The sequence below is a fragment of the Meles meles genome, chromosome 18, assembly GCF_922984935.1.
Source record: "Meles meles chromosome 18, mMelMel3.1 paternal haplotype, whole genome shotgun sequence".
In the NCBI taxonomy this organism is placed as follows: domain Eukaryota; kingdom Metazoa; phylum Chordata; class Mammalia; order Carnivora; family Mustelidae; genus Meles; species Meles meles.
In genome coordinates, this window is record NC_060083.1 from 64,300,888 (window position 1) to 64,322,036 (window position 21,149).

At 51.5% G+C, this 21,149-nt stretch overlaps 1 protein-coding gene across 7 annotated transcripts in view; it reads right to left on the reverse strand.

Moving 5' to 3' along the window:
• Nucleotides 1-21,149, reverse strand: part of B3GNTL1 (UDP-GlcNAc:betaGal beta-1,3-N-acetylglucosaminyltransferase like 1) — a 72,108-nt gene that overhangs the window by 28,428 nt on the left and 22,531 nt on the right. For all 7 annotated transcript variants that reach the window (XR_006815860.1, XR_006815861.1, XR_006815859.1 and 4 more), the window contains 2 exons: nt 8,332-8,397; nt 6,036-6,131 (listed from right to left, as the gene is read on the reverse strand). Coding sequence is in view for 2 of the 7 variants with exons in the window: in XM_045984085.1 (XP_045840041.1) it covers nt 6,036-6,131; nt 8,332-8,397 (162 nt within the window). In the remaining 5 variants the exon portion in view is untranslated. The remainder of the gene's footprint in view (nt 1-6,035; nt 6,132-8,331; nt 8,398-21,149) is intronic.

Genomic DNA, 21,149 nt, shown 5'->3' on the forward strand with positions numbered 1-21,149 from the left:
GGCAGGGTCACCAAACTGAAATTTCTGAGATGACAAGTTGTGTATGTTTGACCACAATTTAATGATTTCTTTAATGAGAGAGAAAAGGAGAGGGGACCATCGAAGCAGGTCAGAGGAAGGGGACACAAGCCAAGGACGTGGCAGCTTGGGAGGCTGGAATCGGAGGGAACAGGAGGAACCAGCCCTGCCCACACCTTGATATCAGACTTCTGACCCCCAGAACTGTACGTGAATAAATCTGTGTTGGCTTTTAAAAAAAACCAACAACACCCAGCAAGCCACAGCGGTGCGGTCAGAGCCAGGAAGTGTCCCTGTGCAGAGCTCCTGTGAATTCTGGGCACCAAGCTTCTGGCCGCTGGGCAGGAAGTACGGACACTCACAGAGCGAGTCCCTGCCTCAGCCACCGCACCAGCCTCTTCAGGCTGACGGCTCTGTGGGGCTCCTGGGTGGGTGCAGGCTGCATACCCAGGACGCACCGATCCCCGGTGGCCAGGCGAGTGCGGGAAACCGTCCTGTTCTCACCACGAGCCTGACACCAGCTCTTCTCAACCTTTCATCCCCTTCTGAAAGGACAAAGGAACAAAACAACAAAAATGGAAAAGAAAGAGTAAAGAAGGCACATTTCCTTTGGTCCCATGAGAACAAGCCACTTGTTTTCAAAATCCAAAGGACAGCTTGGCTCATCGAGCTCTGGTTTTGCTTCCCACAACCATTCCTTACTTTTCAAAGACCCCGGGGTCTCCTACAACTTACACCTGAGAGTCTGTGTTTTGTCTTGGCTCAGGTATACTTGAGAACACAGGACGCCTGCTTCCCCCAGATCTGACCGGTCTAACCACACAACAGCAAACGAGCTCCTGGGAGTCTCCCCATTTATTTCAAGGACGCTTGCCTGCCGCAATCCTCCTGACTGGACACGCCTAGCTCCTCCAGAAACGGTTCATGCTAATTCTTTACTTCCACTAAACTGCAAACAGCAAACAGCCATTCCACAACACACGGCTGATACCCAACAAAGTTTCTTAAAGAAGACAAGGCCCAGAACAAGAACGGACAACACAAACCCGGGACTGGGACCTTCCAAAAGGTACCTTTCTCTTTCTTCTGGAGGGAAGACTGATCACCACGGCGGACCTGTCTCCCCTGGAGGAAGGCAGACGCTGGCTCCCTGCAAGTCATCTCCTTAAATCACTTAAATGACTCACAACAGACACCTGCTGTGGTTTTTTTTCTTCCACTGGGATCTCCTTTTTACGATTCTGTAACGACTAATGCCCTCTTGCTGTAGCTACATTTAAGTTACCATGGGGTCAGGTGCCAGGTGAGCACGGTTATCTGCTGACCCCACGGAGACCTGGCTGGCCACGTCATTCATATAACTTAAGTTCAAGCATTCGAGGAAGAAAAACAGGTTTGCCGAGTAAACTTGTTTTTCTTTAAAGGCCAAGTGAGGGTGGGAGAGAGTAAGAAAATCTTAAAATTTTGAAGAAAAGAGTTTTCTTAGGAAATATTTCCACCCACCCCTGCCATGCAACTTGAAGGCAAATCACCAGTCACTGCAGCAAACTCTCAGGGAGTCCCAAGGCCAGAAGTGAGGACAGCGGGGGCCAGCCATGGCTGGCAGTGACCAGTGCCTGTCTGCTCTCTGGCTCCCAAGGTGCAGGCCCTGGGAACACGTCCCACAGGCACGCCCTTGACCTCACCTGACCCCACCGGCTGACCGGGGCTCTGCAGGACGAGAACCATGCTCCAGGCGCCACGCGGCGGGAGGAGGAGCCCAGAATGACCCCGCTGCCCAAGCTGCTGGGCCTGCTTCTTGTGAGGGAGACAGCATGCTGCACAAGAAGGGCGCGCGGCTAAAATGTCCTGAGAAGTCGTCACTTTTGGAAGAGCAGTGGAAGGGCCAGCTGCCAAGGCGGTGAAAAAAAGCCCCGCTCTCCGCCCGCTGCCGTGCCTCAGGCTCCCCTGGGGGAGGCGGTGCCGATGCCGCCCTGCCTCCCCAAGAGCTCGGCGTCTGGGTGGCTCCTTGGTGCCACAGGCCGGCACGTGGACAAATGCCTGACGTTACCTCCAGGTGCTGGCGAGTCCCCCACGCGGCTGCCCAGCTCGGGGTAGATGCTTTTTCTCCAAAGGACCAGGTTTCCCAGCCGCAGCCTCCACATGGCAGGCACTGGGCTCCACCAACCCGCGCAAGAACAGCCACCACCCCCCACAAACAAGTGGGCAAGGCTGTGCGCCTCAGCAGAAGACATGGCCCCGAGCCCAGTCTGCCAGCCCCGGTCTAAGTGGTAAGGAGCGCAGTGTTGGCTTCCATTTGATGGAAGCTTCTTTGGTTACTGATGCCTGGCGTAGGCTAGTATCGCCTCTTCATCTCTCTCCCAAACGTAGGGTCTGGGTGTAAATGAGATACAGAAAATTGTAGAAGCGGCGCCCAACACTCGGGATTCTTGAAAGCGGGTGCAACAGACCCAAGACGCATTGATGCTCAGGCTCAGGCCCCGGCAGAGGGCGCGCGGGGTGCGCGCACCAGGAGGTGGAACCGCGGACCCCGAGCCTGACCCGAACGCGCCACAACGAGCCCTTCCTGCCTGAGATGCCAGAGCCGCCACGCGGAGTCTGCAGCCCGACGCAGGCCCTTTCCCTCCGCGGAGCCGGGCTTCCCACCCGACCGCTGCCGTTCGGGGACTCCACTGCCAAATTGGCCCCGCAAATCCGCCCGGACGAGTCAGGAACGACCACAGGAGGGGCGCGCACAGGTAAGGGGGAGCGCGCACGGGTGAGGGACGCGCACAGGTAAGGGGGAGCGCGCACGGGGGAAGGACGCGCACAGGTAAGGGGGAGCGCGCAAGAGGCGGGGCGCGCACAGGTAAGGGGCAGTACGCGCAGGGAGGGAGGTGCGCAGGGCGCATGGGCCGCGCGGCTGCACTCGGAAGCCCCAGAACCTCCGGGCTGTCACTGATTCCCTTTTGATTTTGTCTCCTTCTGGTTCTGATGTGCCACTAACTGAAAAATCAGATAATCCAGTTTCTTAAAGTTTGTCAAAAGGAAGGAGTTTCCAGGCGAGGCTCGGGGGCCCCTGCTGCTGTTCTGGGGGCCTGGGGGTTTGCTTTTGTCTCTCCCCTTGTTTTGCCAGCAACGGAAAGTGCACTTCCCAGAAATTCTATGTAGTTCCTTCCAGTGAAACAAGCCTATCGGCTCTGGCCTCCCTTGCCCACAGCAGAGTCTGCCCTCACGAAAGGCTCAGGACGGACAGATGCTTACTGACGGACCCTTGTAGATGCTTTTGGTACTCCAAAAAGACAAAACTATGGACTACAGACTTGTATTCCGAACGGAAAAGCCTTGCAGCTAAAGGAGAATGAAGCATTTAATGACATTCGCAGGCTCATTAGTGGTGTCTTACCAGGAAGTGATATGAATTCTTCTCAGAGAAGAGCAGAGTTTGTATGACTCATTTCCAGATTCCTGTGGTTTATTATCCTTACTTCTAATTTGTTGGAAGACTATCTTTAGGCAGATAACAAATGTTCCAGTATTCTGACATTTTAACACCCACACAGCAACAAGAATAAACTCTGATGTTAGATCCAAGATCTGTGGCTTCTGGGTTTAACAGAGAAACAGACGTTAATACAAAGTTTCCCCTCTCCATAGTATGTTTTAGAGAAAGCTGTCAGTTCTGTGAATCTGTACCGCAGATACACTTTCTGGTGCTCCCTTTAAATGAAAAAAAATGAAGAAAAACAGTACAGCTTAGTCTGTTTCAAATTACGTGAGTTTTGAAGTGTCATGAGTGTGGGTTAGCATTAGATCAAATCATTGTACTAGGAAGGACAAATCTTCAAGGGAAAGGCACACAGAGGCAGATGAGTGTGAAACAGTCTCTTTACACAAGGAGGACCTGAGTGTCCCCTACGGACAGGGGAGCATCCCTGTCACCCAGAGCCCTCCCCCCAACACCGTCTTCTAAATCAGCCAATGGAGACCATCCCGCGTGTTGCCAAATATCCTCAAATGAGTGGGTCAAAGAATGAGCCTGGATATTGTGCTTAAACCCTTGAATTCTATGAACAAAACTGAGGTAATGAAGCTGATGGAGGCCTCGGGCATGACCAGCCCTGGGCACCCCCGCCATGTGGATCAGGAGGGGCCCCCGGCGGGACCGGGACACCAGCACTGCTCACAGGCCTGGTGCTGACCTGCGGTGCAGGCTGAGCCCTGGACCTCAGGGGCCAGCCGCCTCTGCCCCCTCCAGCCCCTGCTGCCAGAGCCCAGGGCGGGGGGCCGGGAGGGGTCCGGCCTTGCCTCCCCTTTGGTCTCCCTGATTCAGGAGATGCAGGCCCCTTGGGAATCATGCTGCTCCCCATCTCACAAATGAGATCAGCTTAGAGGATGGACGTCCGCCACCTCCCCAGCCGGCCTATTCCCCTTGCTGGGGTGGTGGTGGTTTCTGCACCTGTGGCACTGACCAGTGGCTTAGAGAACATCAGCTTCTTTCAGTTTATTTTTGAAAAACGTCAGACTTTATCTTCCCTTAACTTGATAAAGAAAAACACTATTTAAGAGGACCCTGCCTTAATCATTTCTATGATGCTTAATGCCCTCCACTCAGAACTTGGATTTCTGGCTGCAGACATGCCCACGGCATGGAACCTACACCCTCGGCGCTTGGCGACACAGCCCCTACATGACTCACGTTCTACCAGAGAACCAGGCGCACAGGCCGACAGCCGACGCACACAGCTGCCAGAGCTCCAGCACTCGCAAAGCGCCATGTCTCCAGACCCTTGCTGGGGCTGGGCAGGGCCTGGCCCTGCCAAGGAGCCTCTGGGTGCCCCAAATCAGGGCCAGAAGCTTTCCCATTGAATGTGGAGTCTGAATTCCCCAGTTAGGAAGATGAAGCCCTTAGCAGCTCTTCACCAAGTCCGCTGTGATCTTGGTTAAGAAAAACAAAAGCCAACCTGAGTGCGTGTCCTGACTGTGTCCGCAGAAAGGCCCCGAGTGCGTGTTCTGACCGTGTCCGTAGAAAGACCCTGAGTGCGTGTCCTGACCGTGTCCGTAGAAAGGTGCATTCCAGAAGCATGAGCCCCACAGGCCTACCGTCTTGGGAGGCAACGCAAGGGATGCTCACCACCAGACCCTCCGCAGTCTCTGCAACTCTGGGTCATGAGGTTTGACCCCTCGAAACCGCCCTGCACCCTTGGGCAACTGTACCAGCTGCCGGGGAGAAGGCTGTGTGCGGTGCCAGGCCCCAAGCAGCAGCGCCCTATGCCCCACAGGGGAGGGACTTCTCTGCTCCAGCGGGGAAGCCACCAGGGACAGCTGGGCAGCGGCACGGGCAAGTAGGAGTGGCACCCCGGACCCACAGCCTGGAGCCACCTCTGCAGGCCCCTCCCTCCCATGGCCACGAGCTCCCACCTCAAGGCCCCCTCGTTCTGTGAGGGGAAGGTGCAGGCCGCGTGGGGTCCACGTGCTGGCTGTTCTCCTGCCTGTTGGGCTTTGGGGCAGCTGGATCTAAAGAGGCCATTCATGGGATCTTCATCTTCTCAAAATGTGACACGTAAGCCCACGTGCAGAAGCACTTTCTGTGTGTGCGCGAGCGTGTGCACGCGCGTGTGCGTGTGTGTGTGCGTGGAGCAGAGTGTACCAGCTAGCAAGGCGGGTTGGATACAGAAGCAAACTCCAGGGACTCTGGCCCCGCGGCGGCAGACCTGAACCTGGGACCAGAGCACGCAGTCCTGCTTCCTCTGCGGGTCCCACGGCCTGCACACTGGTTTTTCCGGCCAGCCCCACCCAGGAGGCACGTCTCCCTCAGACCCTGCTCCAAGGCAGCCTGCCCTGGGGACAGCCCCCAGTCCTGCCCGAAACCTGGGCCTTTCCTGGATGCCTGTTCCCCTCCCCAGCCTCCAGCCAGGCCTTCCACACTTGCCTGCTGGCTCTGGCTCCTTCCCAGGCCAGACCCACAGGTCAGGCAAACACAGGGACTAACAGCTCTCAGGACGTCCTGAGGGGCTCCTGGAGGGGGGCAGGGGTACCTGAGTAAGAAGCTGGTCCGGCGTTAGCTGGTTGATCCACCGGGTGTATCGTTCAGTGGAGTCGGGGGGCTCTCTCCTTACTCGGCAACCAATAATCTGTGAGGCAACAAAACAGAACTTAAAAGACAGTCACCGTGGGCTGACAGGCACACACACCTGTTCACAGACGTCTCACCTGGCATGAGCTGGCGCAGCCAGCAGGGAAATAGCAAAGACCTGGATCTGTCGGGCTGGGAAAACTTCTGGGAGGAAAGGGGGAGAGGGAGATGCAGGGTTCAGGCTGGACCCCATGATGGATGGTCCTACCCTGCCGGTTCCAGCAGCACCAGTGAAATCACCCCAGGTTAGAGTTGTCGCCGAAAAGCCTTCCCCCTTAATGCATTCAAGTTGCAATGATCTGTGCACAAGGTCAGATGTCCAGCTACCTCAGCAGGTTCGTCCTGAACCATGACTCAGGCAGACACGAGGGGCAGAGGGCGAGGGGGAGAGAGGTGGAAGCAGGTGCCTGCTGAGCAGAGAGCCTGACGCGGGGCTCCATCCCAGGACCCTGAGATCATGACCTGAGCTGAAGGCAGAGGCTTAACCCACTGAGCCACCCAGGCGCCCTAAATTTTTTTTTTAATAAAGATTTTATTTTTTTTATTTGATAGAGAGAGACAGACAGCGAAAGAGGGAACACAAGCAGGGGGAGTGGGAGAAGGAGAAGCTGAGCAGGGAGCCCAACGCAGGATTTGATCCCAGGACCCTGCGATCATGACCTGAGCTGAAGGCAGACACTCAATGATGAAGCCCCCCAGGTGCCCCCACCCCCCATAATTTCTTAATAAGGAGACTGATTCAGGGGCGCCTGGGTGGCTCAGTTGGTTAAGCGATTGCCTTCAGCTCAGGTCATGATCCCAGAGTCCTGGGATCGAGTCCCACATCGGGCTCCCTGCTCCTTGGAGAGTCTGCTTCTCTCTCTGACTTTCTCCCGTCTCATGCTCTCTCTCACTGTCTCTCTCTCAAATAAATAAAATCTTAAAAAAAAAATGAGACTGATTCAGTGATATAGGTCTTAGTGACCACTCTGAGGAGGAGAGAGTGCAGGTCAGGGTCGGCTGCTGGCCACACCCGGGCCCTTACAGGAGCCCTGTGAGCCTCGCCTGGGTGTGGGGGGGGGAGCAGGCCCTGTGCTGCTGGGTGTCCCCCAGAGGGAGTGGCTCCTTCTGCAGCAACAGGGCCCAGACACCTACAGTGGGGCCCAGCCTCAGCGGACTCTGGAGGACGGGACCCTCCACCTCGGAGCAGGCTCACACAGGCATCCCAAACACCCGCACACAGACCAAAGCCAAAGTGTGCTGTCCCCAGGTTTTGAGTTCTGCTGGAGGGGCGGCAGGGGCCGTTGGGGGCCGGGGCTGCCCAAGCAGGTGTGTGCTCTCTCTCCCTCTCCTTCTGCCCCCCGCTCACGCCCTGTCTCTAAAATAAATACGTAAGTAAATAAACACATAAAAAGAAACTGTCAGAAGTTCTACCATGACTCTTGAATTCCTTAAATTCAGCTGTCTATAGCACGTCTGTGTGGTGATTAATTTATATTAATGCAGGAATGCTAACGAAGACAAAGTTTTTGCTTGCATAATTTTGTGTTCAGTTCTTTTAATGAAACTTTGTTTTTTGTAGGGCAAATAACGCACAGAGATCCTGTGTACCTTTTACACGGTTTCTCCAATAGTAACATCTTGAAAAATCATGCAAGTCTCCCCAACCAGGGACCCCCCCTCATGGCGCCATTGTGGCCGTGCCCGGTCCTCCTGGACAGCAGCTGCCTGCCTGTCTTTCCAAGAGCACATGCAGCCAATAGTTAGCAGAACGCTTGGGATCCTGGACTGTTTGTGATCCCTGCAGTCTGGAAACCCTGTCTGTAGGGCAGGCTGCAGACGTCCTGGGGATAGTCTGGGGATGGTCCGGGGACAGCCTTGGGACAGTCTGGGGAATGGCCTGGATACGATCTGCGGACGGTCCGGGGATGGCCTGGGGGACGGTCTGGGAATAGTCTGGGGACAGTCCGGGACATTCTGGGGATGGTCCTGGGACAGTCTGGGGGATGGCCTGGGGATGATCTACGGAAAGTTTGGAGATGGCCCGCGGGGTCCGGAGGGATGGTCTGGGGATGATCCGGGGACAGTCTGGGAGGTTCTGGGGATGGTCTGGGAGGTTCCAGGGATGTTCTAGGGATGTTCTGGGGATAGTCTGGGGACATTCTGGGGACAGTCCAGGGAACATTCTGGGGACAGCCCGGGGATGGACGCAGACTCACACTCGTCGGGTGCTGGGCAGCAGCCTCCAGCTGGAGCCTCACCCTCTGCGGCATCATCACATCGTCCTGAAGTGAAAAACACAGTCCAAAGTCACGTGGAGCAGCTCCCACAGACAAGAAAGAAAACGGCGGCACACGTAACAGTGAAATGGGCAAGAGACGGGCAGAGGCGGCACAGACTCCATGTCTGGGCCCGGCCCCCCGTGAGTCGGCGAGGAGACGTTGGCCATCCCCGCAAGGGCATGCGCTCTGCCATTGGCCCCACACCCAGAGGGCCTAGGTGTCCAGCAGCCTGAGGACATGAAGCCCCAGGACGCAGCCACGTCACCTACTGGGGAAAGGAGTCCAGCGCGTGAGCGTCAGAGGACCTACGGACACGCTCCGAGCAGCAGCATTCACACACCGGACCGGCCGCTGTCGGGGGCGCCAGAGTGCAGAAGCCGGCAGGGGCCGTCACCACTGAGACTGCGGCACAGAGACACCCACACAGACACGTGCTGAGCCAGAGATGCAGGACAAGGCACGTCCTATCACACACTTACTTAACAATTAACCGTACTGTCTAAGAAATGCACACATTATGCAAACTACAGAGGAAAGCAAGAATGATCCTGAAGTGGGAGTCATGGCCGCTCTGCACAGGGACGGAGGGGCAGGGGTACCTCTGGGGCACTGCCACGTGGCTCCTTCCTGACCAGGAGCTGCTCACGTACATGTCTGCTTCCTAATCAACCCTCAAAGTACACAAATGTTTTGTGCATTCTTCTACAGGCACATTCTGTATCATGATAAAGAGCATCTCAGTGTTCTGGTTCAAGGTACAAATGTACCCAATACAAGAAAAATACTGTCACTGGGGAGAAACTCTCTTTAAACTGAGCAATAAACTAAAAGCCTGAATGTGTACTCATGTTCCTGCAAAAGGGCCTCGTGCACATCGTCTTCATCAAATTACTGGTGACGAATGGAGCTGAGGGGGCCCGTGGCTAAGGCAGGGAAGGAGGAGGAGGATGGGGGGAGGAGGAGGGAGATGGGGAGGAGGAAGGGGAAGAGGAGGAGGAGGAGGAGGAGGAAGGACACAGGAGAGGCAGAAGGGACATAAGGGACGGGGACGGAGGGCGGGTCCTGCACCAGCCCCAGCAGAGCCCAAGCTCAGCAGGCAGGAGAGGAGGGCAGGTGTGAGAACAGAACGGGAGGAACCCGCGGTGCCAGACGTCAGGACAGAAGCAGAAAAGGAAACCTTGAGTCAACTGTGGGCTTTTCCAGTGCCCGAGCCCCTCCCTGGCCGAGCTGGGGGCACACTTCCAGTCGTGTGTATCGTCCACCAGCCTGGGAACCTTGAGAGGGAAACAGGAGAAGGGGGGTGTTGCAGCAGGACAGATGGGCAGGTGGGGCTGTGCGGGGGCACAAGAGGTCACACCCCAGGTCAGCCTGGTCCACTTCCATAACGGGAACAGCAAGACAGCAGGGCAGGGGCCAAAGGGGCAATCTCCCTTAAAGGGAAGGCCGGCCGATCAGATTCTTGAGAAATGGCTCCTTGTCTGATGGCCTCCCACAGAATTTTACAAATTTCTGACCGTCTCCTAAACCAGTCTTTGATGCCCATGTTGGGTTATACGTGGGAAGGGGTAAGAGCCAGCACGCAAGCATACGGGTATTTCAGAAAGAAGGGTTAGCATTAGAGCTGGTCTCTGCCGGGTGGCACGCTCGGCCCTGGACCCCATGCGGGGCTGCAGGACATGGCCTGGGGTTCGTGGTGTAGGGCACCACCACACAGGGAAGCCCCCCGAGCGCGACGCCCCAGCCTTCTGACCTCCCGTCCCCACACCTCAGCAGACATGCCCAGACCCCACAGCCCAGGGAAGGGCCTTCAGAACGCGGCTGGCGCAGGCCTGTCTCTGGCCCTCAGAACACTCGCAGGACAAACGACGTCCCCTCCAGACTGGACAGTGTTTCCACTTACTCCGCCACTCGTAAAACACTCCCACATACTCTCGCTCTTTTTTTTTTTGGGGGGGGGGGGACATTTATCATGATCTACAGTTGGAGACAGAGGAGCTAAAATTATCTGTTTTGTAGCCAAAGGAAACAAGGCTTGGAAAGGCTACGTATTTCCCCAAGACCTCACAGCAATTACATGCTAAAATCCGAACACGGGATTAACTGAGAAACCGATCTGTGCTAACAGCTAAACTGCCAGAAAGGCCCAGCTCTCAGCAACGTTCCAGCGTAAGTTTCCACCACCTCCTGAACGAGAATGGCTCCCGGGCATCTCACGTCAAGCTCTGAGGTCCACAGAGCGCCCCGGGGGTGGCTGACACGTTCACTGACTGAGAAATTCAAGGAGGAACCCAATGAGCAAACACGGAAGCCAAAAACCAAACAGCATGACAGGTACACACACAATCTGGGTGCACAGGGGTCCCATGGGTCACAGAGAAGCTCCTTGTTCTCTGAGACCATCCTGAGAAAAACGGGCTGGAAAGGGGAAGACGTCTTTATCGCACACGAAAACCATGTGGTATTTTAATAACAAGCCCAGATGCGTGTCTGCTGGGAGCGGTGATCTGCACCACCGCTCATGCCGGCGCCCGGCCAGGATGGGCAGCTCTGCCAGGTCCACAGGGCTCGCAGCTAGTTCCAAACACCAGGAGCTGGTCTCAGCCAAAGTCAGCAGCCGAGTGCAAAGCGGAGGAGCCCAGAGTGGATGCACCGTCCTGACCCCACGGGGCGCGGCAGGGAGGGCGCAGCAGCCGGCACACCTGTTTGCCTGAGAGGCTTCGGAGTCCCCGGACCGGCGGGAACGCCGCAGCGACACCGGTTCAGAACCCGCGTTCGTGGCAGCCTAGGGCGAAGGGTTTTGATGTTTTATAAAAATAACAGGAATTCGGGATGAAATGCCGTTTCCTTTCTGACCACAAAAATAATGGGTGGAAAAAAAGCTCATCTAGTCAAAGAATTCTGCAGTTGAAAGAATCCTGGAGCTTCGAGTTAAGTAGCTTCTGAGTGAGACTGTGGCCGTGGGCTCGCAGCCCGCGTCAGGGAAAAGCTGGAGGCGGACGGAGGCCCGGGACATGCAAGGTGTGAGGTGGGCTGCCGACGTGAACGTTACCCTGACCCCCACGACGCTCTCCCTCTACACGGAGTGAAAAGTCTATTTTGTTCTATTCTGTTGTGAAGTGTCTTTATGTCTGGCTTTCAGACACGTGGACTGGAAGACAGACAGAAGTTACGTGGTCAGACCTCCACACTCAGGACCCACACTCCACAGGGAGACGCTGAAGACGGCGAGGAAGACAGTGGACCCACCAACAGGTCGAAAGCTTGCAAAGCATGGGGTCAAGTGACGTGCCTACATTAGCTTCCTGCGCGTCTCTGCTCAGACTCTGAGTCCCAGAGGGCTTTCCTGCTCCTGTGGTCTGCACACTCCACATTCCGGCTGCAGGAGTGGTCCGCTAACCACACTCCTCTCTGTTCAGCCGAGAGCTGTGTGTTTTAGTCTGCAGCAGTGACCCAGGTTAAGGAGAAGCACTGGCAGGCATTGGGCCTAGACCTGCAAGAAGGCCTGAACTCAGAAGACACAAGCCCCTTTTGCCCTGAAGGCCTCACTGACGCTGGTTCTGAGAGGAGGGAGGTTGGAGCCCAGGCTGCTCACGACCAGGGTGGGGGGATTTCTCCCCAGGCGGCAGCCCCGACCTCCCTCGGGTGAGAGGGGTCTGGGGGCACCACCTTGGCGGTCCCAGGACGGTGGCTCTCCCAGGTGCCTGGGAAAACCAGGGAGAAGCTTGGAAGAAGTGGACCCTCGTCCAAGACCTCCAACTGCACAGGGAGGTGTTCGGAGACCGAGGCCGGTGCACGGAATAAGCAGGCACCTGAGGAAAACACACAGAACAACACAGAAAGACCCCCGGAAAGCAACCACTAAGGAAACAGTTCAGAAGAGTTAAAAATGAATAATCGTCAGTAGGACCACAGAAATGATCTACTCAGGAAAAATGCGGAGGCGGCAGGGGCAGAACGGGGGAACGAGTGAACGAACCAACGAGTGAGATGGACAACGAACTGGGAACGGCCAACACACAGCCAAGTAGCAACCAACGCATGTGGATAAACTCAGTCCTTTCCCGGAACTCGACTGTCAGACCGCGTTTTAAAAACAGACGCAGAAACGAAACAAGACCTGCCCACCCACTGTTCGCAAGAGACAGACTCAGGCCCAAAGACAGAATGATGGACGGTGGCGCACGGAAACCCCCACGCGAACTGCGGTGGTGGGAGACAAAGGGGGTGGCCGCGGGCGACCCAGCGGAGAGCGGACGCCTGGGCCCATCCGCAAGCCCGCCACCCCGGAGGCGGAAAGAGAGACGCTCGGAGCCGAAGAGAGACGCAGACCTGAGCGAGAGCGGGAGCCTGGCCATGCGCCGTGCACACCAGGCTGGGCCGGACCAGGCCGCAGGCCGGGAGCCCACAGAGTGGCGCTCAGCCTGCCCGCAATGTTTGCCACACGCAGAGGCCGCGGTGTTAAAGCACCGAGGCCAGAGAAGGCGTGTGCTCTGGCCACACGAAAGCGGGGTCAGTAATCAATGCAGGAGAGCACGGGGGACCCACCACTGGCGTGCAGAGGAGAGCCGAGCACGGACACGGCAGCCCAGCTGAGGCCACCCCTGTGCCAGCTAAGACCGGGTTCTTAAGAGACACCAACGGAAAAGAGCAAACTACATGAAAAGTAAACCGAAGAAAATAATAAAGATCTGAGCCATGAGAGAGGAAAGGAAAACACTAGAGAAAATCAGACAACTGGTTCATCGAAAACAAGAAATGTAACCAACCTTGAGCTACACGGGAGACCAGCAAACTTTCTGTAAAGGGCCAGATACTAGATATTTCAGTCTTTGTGGTCATATGTAGTTTCTGCCAATATTCTTCTCTTTTGTTCGTTTTGGTTTTGTAGCACTTAAAAAAAAAGACCATTTATAGCTTAGAGACCATAAAAAACAGGCAGCCAGCGGTTGGCCCATGAGCTGTCATGTTACTCCTGAGCTGGACGGAGAGAAAGAGAAGACACAAGCACGTAGATTCTGGAATGAAACGAAGGCAGCAGGGCCGGTCTCTTAGCAGGTACGAGAGCGGCAGGGGAGCCCAAACCAGCCGCCAACAAATCATGCAGCTCTGATGAAATGGACAATTGCTAGAAAGACATGGGTTTCTGAAATAGACTGAAGAAAAAATACAAAATCTGAATAGATCTATAAAAAGGAAAAAAACATATTGAATTAGGAATTAAAAATCTCTCCCCACAAGAAAGTCCAAGTTCAGATGGCATGAAGAGTGAATTCTACCGACACTTAAAGAAGAAAAGGGGGCGCCTGGCTGGCTTAGGGGGTGGCCCATGTGACCTTGATCTCAGGGTTGTGAGTTCAAGACCCACATTGGGTGTAGAGATTATTTAGAAATAAAATCTTAGAAAAGAAAAGAGGAAGAAATGGTATCTTGCCATCACAAAGTCTCCAGAAATGGAGGCAGCAGGAATCCGTCCCAGTTGCCTCGAAGTGGCTGGCACTGGCGCCAGGTAAGGCCCCACAAGGAAACCAGAGAGCGTTAGGGCACACGGGTGTAGACGGAAGGGGTGTTTGACCAACCAGCAACATACTCAGGGGACTAGTCCCTGACCAAGTGGGGTCTTCCCAGGACACAAGGTCACTTCAGCATCTGGAAGCCAATTCCTATCATGTGTTACGGGGACACAAAAAAGAACAATTGCTACATGACAACCTCAATAAACGCAGAAAACGGGTTTCACAAAATCTGATGGTCATTTAAGATAAAAATTCTCAACAAAATAGGAATAGAAAGGAACTTCCCCATCTTGATAAAAGGCACCTACAAAACCCTGCAGTTAACACCTCAAAGGTGAGCAATGGAAGGGTTTTCCTGAGGCTGGGAATGAGGGAACATGTCTGCCCTCGCACGCAGAGCACTGCACGGAGCTTCTGGTCAGTGGGACCAGGCAAGAAAGGAGGAAAAAGGGCACCAGATTGGAAAGGAAGACACAAAACTGCCTTGATTTGCAGATGGCATGATTTTGTATTTAGAAAATCCCAAAGAATCCACAAAAAATACGAAGCAAGATCACAGAATTCAAGAGCAAAACAAAAATCAACTGTAGTTTTGCTGATCGTTTCCTTCACTGTGCAGAAACTTTTTATTCTGCTGAAGTCCCAATAGTTTGTTTTTGTTTCCCAGGTCTCAGGAGACGCATCTAGAAAAACGCTGCCACGCCTGCTATCAAAGACATTACTCCCTGTGCGCTCCTCAGGGCCCTCACGGTCTCACATGCAGGTCTGTCGGTCACAAAACCAAGTCTGCGTGTGAGGAGCAGGACGATGGCAGCAGAGCAGGAGGACCCATGGCCTCACACAACACAAATACCCCAGAGATGGATCTGAAGACTGACGGAGCTAAAAAGAGAGAAGAGGCTCCTGAAAAAAAGGGGCAACCTATGGAATGGGAGAAGATACTTGCAAACAATATGTCCAATAAAGGGCTAGAACCCAAAATATATCAAGAACTTATAACACTGAACACCCCCCAAATGAATAATCTGAGTAAAAATGGGCAGAAGAGGGACGCCTGGGGGGGGCTCAGTCCGTGAAGCCTCTGCCTTCTGCTCAGGTCATGATCTCAGGGTCCTGGGATCGAGTCCCGCATCAGGCTCCCTGCTCAGTGGGGAGCCTGCTGCTCCCTCTCCCTCTGCTGCTGCTCTGCCTACTTGTCTCTCTCTCTGTCAAATAGAAAAATAAAATCTTAAAAAAAAAATGGGCAAAAGACACGAGCATTCTTCTAAAGAAGACATCCAGACGGCCAACAGACACATGAGAAAGTGCTCCACATCACCCGGCATCAGGGAAATACAAATCAAAACCACAGTGAGATCCCACCTCACACCAGTCAGAATGGCTAAAATTAACAAGTCAGGAAACGACAGATGCTGGCGAGGATGCGGAGAAAGGGGACCCTCCTGCCCTGCTGGTGGGAATGCAAGCTGGTGCAACCACTCTGGAAAACAGCATGGAGGTTCCTCAAAATGTTGAAAATAGAGCTGCCCTATGACCCAGCAATCGCACTACTGGGTATTTACCCTAAAGATACAAATGTAGTGACCTGAAGGGGCACGTGCACCCTGATGTTCATAGCAGCAATGTCCACAACAGCCCAACTACGGAAAGAGCTGAGATGTCCATCGACAGGTGAATGGATAGAGAAGATGTGGTATATATACACAATGGAATACTACGCAGCCGTCAGAAAACAAAATCTTGCCGTTTGCAACGACGTGGATGGAACTAGAGGATATAACACCACCTGAAATAAGTCAGTCAGAGAAAGACAGACATCATATGATTTCACTCATAGGTGGAATTTAAGAAACAAAACAAACAAACAGAGGGAAAAAGAGAAAGAGAGACAGACCGAAAAGCACCCTCTGAGCTACAGAACATACTGACTGTCCCCAGAGGAGGGGTGGGGGATGGGTGAAATGGGTGGGATGAAATAAAATAAAATACATGATAAAAAAAATACAAATTACAGTTAAAAAATTCAGTTGTACTTCTATACGCCAGCATCAAACAATCTGAAAATAAAATTAAGAAAATAATGTACTCACAATCACATGAAAGACTAAAATCGTTAGATATACATTTAACAGAAAAAGCGCTATACTTGTACGGTGGAAATTGGGAAACTCGCTGAAAGAAGTGAAAGATCTAAGTGAACAGAGACACATCCCACATTCATGGGTCAGAAGACTCCACATCACGAAACAGTTCTCCCCAAATGGACCTATGGATTCACTACAACTCAAATCCAAATCTCAAACTTGCATTTTTACAGAAACTGGCAAGCTGCCCCCAAAATTCCCAAGGAGATGCGAAGACCCAGAGTGGCGGAGCTGGCACGAGAAGAAACCCGTGGAGACCTTCTGCTTTCTGGGAAGCACCTGGGTGGGCGATGCGGGCTCAGACCCAGCAGACAAGGACCTGCAAGGCAGAGGCCGGGACCCGGGGCCAGAGGGGAAGGAGGCACACAGACCCCACCGCACACAGGGTGAATCCGATGTAGACCACGGACCTCAGTGTCAGAGCTAAAACCGGGAACTCCGAGGAAAATCTCGGTGACCCTGAGTGAAGTGAAGAATCCTCAAAGAAAAGTGGGGCTTCATCAAAATTTAAATTCTTGTGAAGATTTAACAAGATAGTGAACAGAGCGCCCCCGAATGGGAGAAAATGGGGGCAGAGGCCCCGTCCATGCGGATGCTGGGGGTCTCCTCATCCATGGGGCAGGCCCTGAGCAGAGGCGCCCAGCGGCCGTGGGGGACCCGCCCAGCAGGCACGGCGACAAGAGCCTTTCCTTCCCTGGGCCATCCACTCTTCCTTGCTCTGCAAGAGAACTTCCCCAATGTCATGAAGGGCAGAAGTGACAAATACCTACGGCAAACGGTGCACTGAACAGTGAAAGGGCTCAGCACCTTCTCTGAGATTGGAAAGGAGATGCGGACACCCATTCTCGCAATGTCTGGTTAACTACCGACTGGAAACTCAAGTCAAGAAAAAGAAATAAAAAGCACAAGGCTTAGAAAGAGAAAAGGGGATTGTAGACATAAACGACCCAAAATAATCAACAGAGAAATATTGGAATTAAAAGCAAGTTCAGCAGGGTTCCTGAATACAAGATTAATGAAGTTAAATTAATTTCTTTATACCTACAAAATTTTTATGTGATGCTACTTACAATAATATCAAAAAAATATCAGATTATTCTCCCACATCATTGGTGAGAATGTAAAGTGGTAAGCCCCTTTGGAAACAGTCTGACAATTCCTCAAAATGCTAAACGTGGAGTTTACAGCCCAGCAGCACCAGTTCTGGGTCCATGCCCACGAGAACTGGACACGTCTGTACACACGGGAACTAGTACAGGAATGCTTGTGTCCACGTCTGCTGAGCGGCTAAAAGCAGATACAAGTCAAACGCTCATCAAGCAGCATCTGGATAAACAAGACGTGGTCCCTGCATCCACGGTCCCATGACGCCGTGATGGGAAGAACACAGAGCTCTGACATGGCTGCAACACGAGGGAAAGACAAAGAAAGCTGTCGCAGAGACCCAACCACGTCAGTAACACTTCCAGGAAAAGTCCCGAACGGGCAAGCCCACAGAGACAGAAAGGGGGCCTGGCTGAGAGCTGGGGGATCAGGAGTGAGAGCTAACGGGGGGGGGGGGGGGGTATGTTGTGACGGCAATGTCCCCAAAGGAGACAGTGGTAAGGACTGCACCACTGTGAACGCACCAAAACCTCCTGAATCACACACTTTGAGCAGGTGGATTTTATGTGAATTCTATCTTAGTAAAACAACAAATGTTTTTTCGAAACCAAATACCCAGGGATACCAAGGAATTAATTTACTGAAGGACGGCAAGCTCTCTAGTAGGAAAACCGAGCACCGTAAAGCAGCCAGCCCTCCCACAATTGACCCACAGACTCAGCATCTAACTCCAGTCAAGATCCTCACTGGAGAGTCTGTGGAAATTAACAAATAACTCTGACATTCATATAAAAACACAGTTGATTTTTTAAAAAGATTTTATTTATTAATTTGAGAAAGTGAGCACAAGCAGGGGGAGCAGCAGGCAGAGGGGGCAGCAGGCTCCTCACTGAACAGGGAGCCCAATGGGGGACTTGATCCTGGGACCATGACCTGAGCCGAAGGCAGATGCTTAACCATCTGGGCCACCCAGATACCCCACAAAAAATTTTTTTGAGGGGCGCCTGGGTGGCTCGGTGGGTTAAAGCCTCTGCCTTCGGCTCAGGTCATGATCCCAGGGTCCTGGGATCGAGCCCCACATCGGGCTCTCTGCTCTGTGGGGAGCCTGCTTCCTCCTCTCTCTCTCTGCCTGCCCCTCTGCCTACTTGTGATCTCTGTCTGTCAAATAAATAAATAAAATCTTTAAAAAAAAAAAAAAATTTTTTTTTAAAGCTGGGCTCCATGCCAGTGTGGAGTCCAATGGAGGGGGCCTGAACTCATGACCCTGAGACCAAGACCTGAGCTGAAAAAAAAAAGCAAGCCACATCTATATGTTGCCCACAAGAGACTCATTTTAGTCTTAAAGACACCTTCATATTGAAAGTGAGGGGGTGGAGAACCATCTGTCATGCTAATGGGCACTAGAAGAAAGCTGGGGTAGTCATCCTTATATCAGACAAACTAGATTTTATTTTATTTTTTTAAATACCATTTATAATAATGTAAAAAAATCAAAAATATTTAGGCATAAATTTAACAAAGAATATTCCAAACCTATTAATGAAAAGTACATAACACTGCTGAGAGAAATTTTAAAAGACCTATACAAATGGAGAGATACACTATGTTTGCAGGCTGGTGGACTCAGTTTTTTTATAATTTAAATTTTTTATTTTTTAATTAACATATAATGTATTATTAGCCCTAGGGGTACAGGTCTGTGAATTGCCAGTTTTACACACTTCACAGCACTCACCATAGCACATGCCCTCCCCAATGTCCATAACCCAACCACCCTCCCTCCACCCCAGGCAACCCTCCGTTTTTGTTTTGTGAGATTAAGAGTCTCCTATGGTCAAACTAGATTTTAAACCAAAGATGGTGATAACAGATGAAGGAGGATGCTGTATTATAACTAAGGAATCTATCCATCAAGAAGATCTAGCAACTGTAAGTATTTATGCCCCCAACCTGGGAGCAGCCAGATATATGAATCAATTAATAACAAGCATAAAGAAACTCATGGGTGATAATACAATATAGGTATACAAAACGACACGACATGATACAACACAATAAAATACAAAACAATATGATATGATATGATATGATACGATACAATACAACACAACAAACACAAAACAATACGATACGATACGACACAATATGATATGATACGATACAATAAAAAATACAATATAAAATACAAAACGAATACAACAAAACACTAAACAATATGATATGATACAACACAAGACAACACAACACAAAACAATAGAATACGATATGATACAATATAAAACAACACAATACAAAATACAAAACAATACAATACAAAATAAAACACAATACAATAAAAATGACAATACAACACAATAAAGTCCCCTACTACACTAATGGACAGATCACTGAAGCAGATCGGCAAGGAAACAATGGCTTTGTCTGACACACTGGACCAGATGGACTTAACAAGGTCACAGATACATGGAGGTTAAAGAACATCCTATGAAGAACGAATGGGTCAACCAGGAAATTAAAGAAGAAATTAAAAAGTACATGGAAACAAATGAAAATAGAAGCACGACAGTTCAAAACCTTTGGGATGCAGCAGGTCTTAAGAGGAAAGCATACAGCAACACACACCTTTCTCAAGAAGCAAGAGAAGTCTCAAATACACAACTTAACTTTACACCTAAAGGAACTGGAAAAGGAACAGCAAATAAAGCCTAAAGCCAGAAGAAGAAAGGAAATAAAGGTTAGAGCACAGATAAATGATATTAAAATTTAAAAAAAAAAACTGTAGAACAGATTGACAAAACTCGGAGCTGGTTCTTTGAAAGAGTTAACAAGATTGATAAATCACTGGCCAGACTCATGAAAAAGAAAAAGGACCCAAATAAATAAAATCACAAATGAAAGAGATGACGAACATGGCAGAAATGCAATTATAAGAGATCATGAGCAAATGTATACCAACAAAATGGGCAATCTGGAAGAAATGGATGCATTCCTAGAAACATATAAACTACCTAAACTGAAACAGGAAGAAATAGAGAATTTGAACAGACCCATAACCAGCAAGGAAACCCAAGCAGTCATCAAGAACCTCCCAACAAACAAGAGCCCAGGGCCAGAGAGCTTCCCAGGGGAATTCTACCGACATTTAAAGAAGTATTAATATCTATTTTTCTCAAACTGTTCTAAAAAATAGAAATGGAAAGAAAACTCCCAAACTCTATGAGGCCAGCATTCCCCTGATACTAAAACCAGACAAAGACCCCACCAAAATGGAGACTTATAGACCAACAACCCTGATGAACATGGATGAAAAATTCTCAATAAAATACTAGCAAGTCAAATTCAACAGTACATTAAAAGTATTCACCACAACCAAGTGGGATTTATTCCTGGGCTGCAGGGGTGGACGACATTCGCAAATCCATCAATGCGATACACCACATTAATAAAGGAAAGGACAAAAACCATATGATCCTCTCAATAGATGCAGAAAAAGCATTTGACAAAGTACAGCATCCTTTCTTGATCAAAACCCTCAACAAAGTAGGGACAGAGGGAACTGAGCTCAACATCATAACAGCTATAGACAAAAGACCACAGCTAATATCATTCTCAGTGGGGAAAAACTGAGAGCTTTTTCCCTAAGGTCAGGAACATACAGGGATGTCCACTCTCACCATCTGACACAGGACAGGAAGTCTTAGCCTCAGCAATTAGACAGCACAAAGAAAAAGGCATCCAGATAGGAAGGAAGAAGCCAAGCTTCCAGTGTCTGCAGAGGACGTGATACTCCATGTAGAAAACCGGGAAGACTCCACCAAAAAATTGCTAGAACTGATACATGCAGGATATAAAATCAATGAACAGAAATCTGTTGTGGAGAAGGGGGGCCTCCTACATGGCTGGTGGGAGCGCAAGCTGGTGCGGACACTCTGTAGAATAGTGTGGAGGATCCCCAGAAAGCTGAAAATAGAGCTACCCTGCAATCCAGCCACTG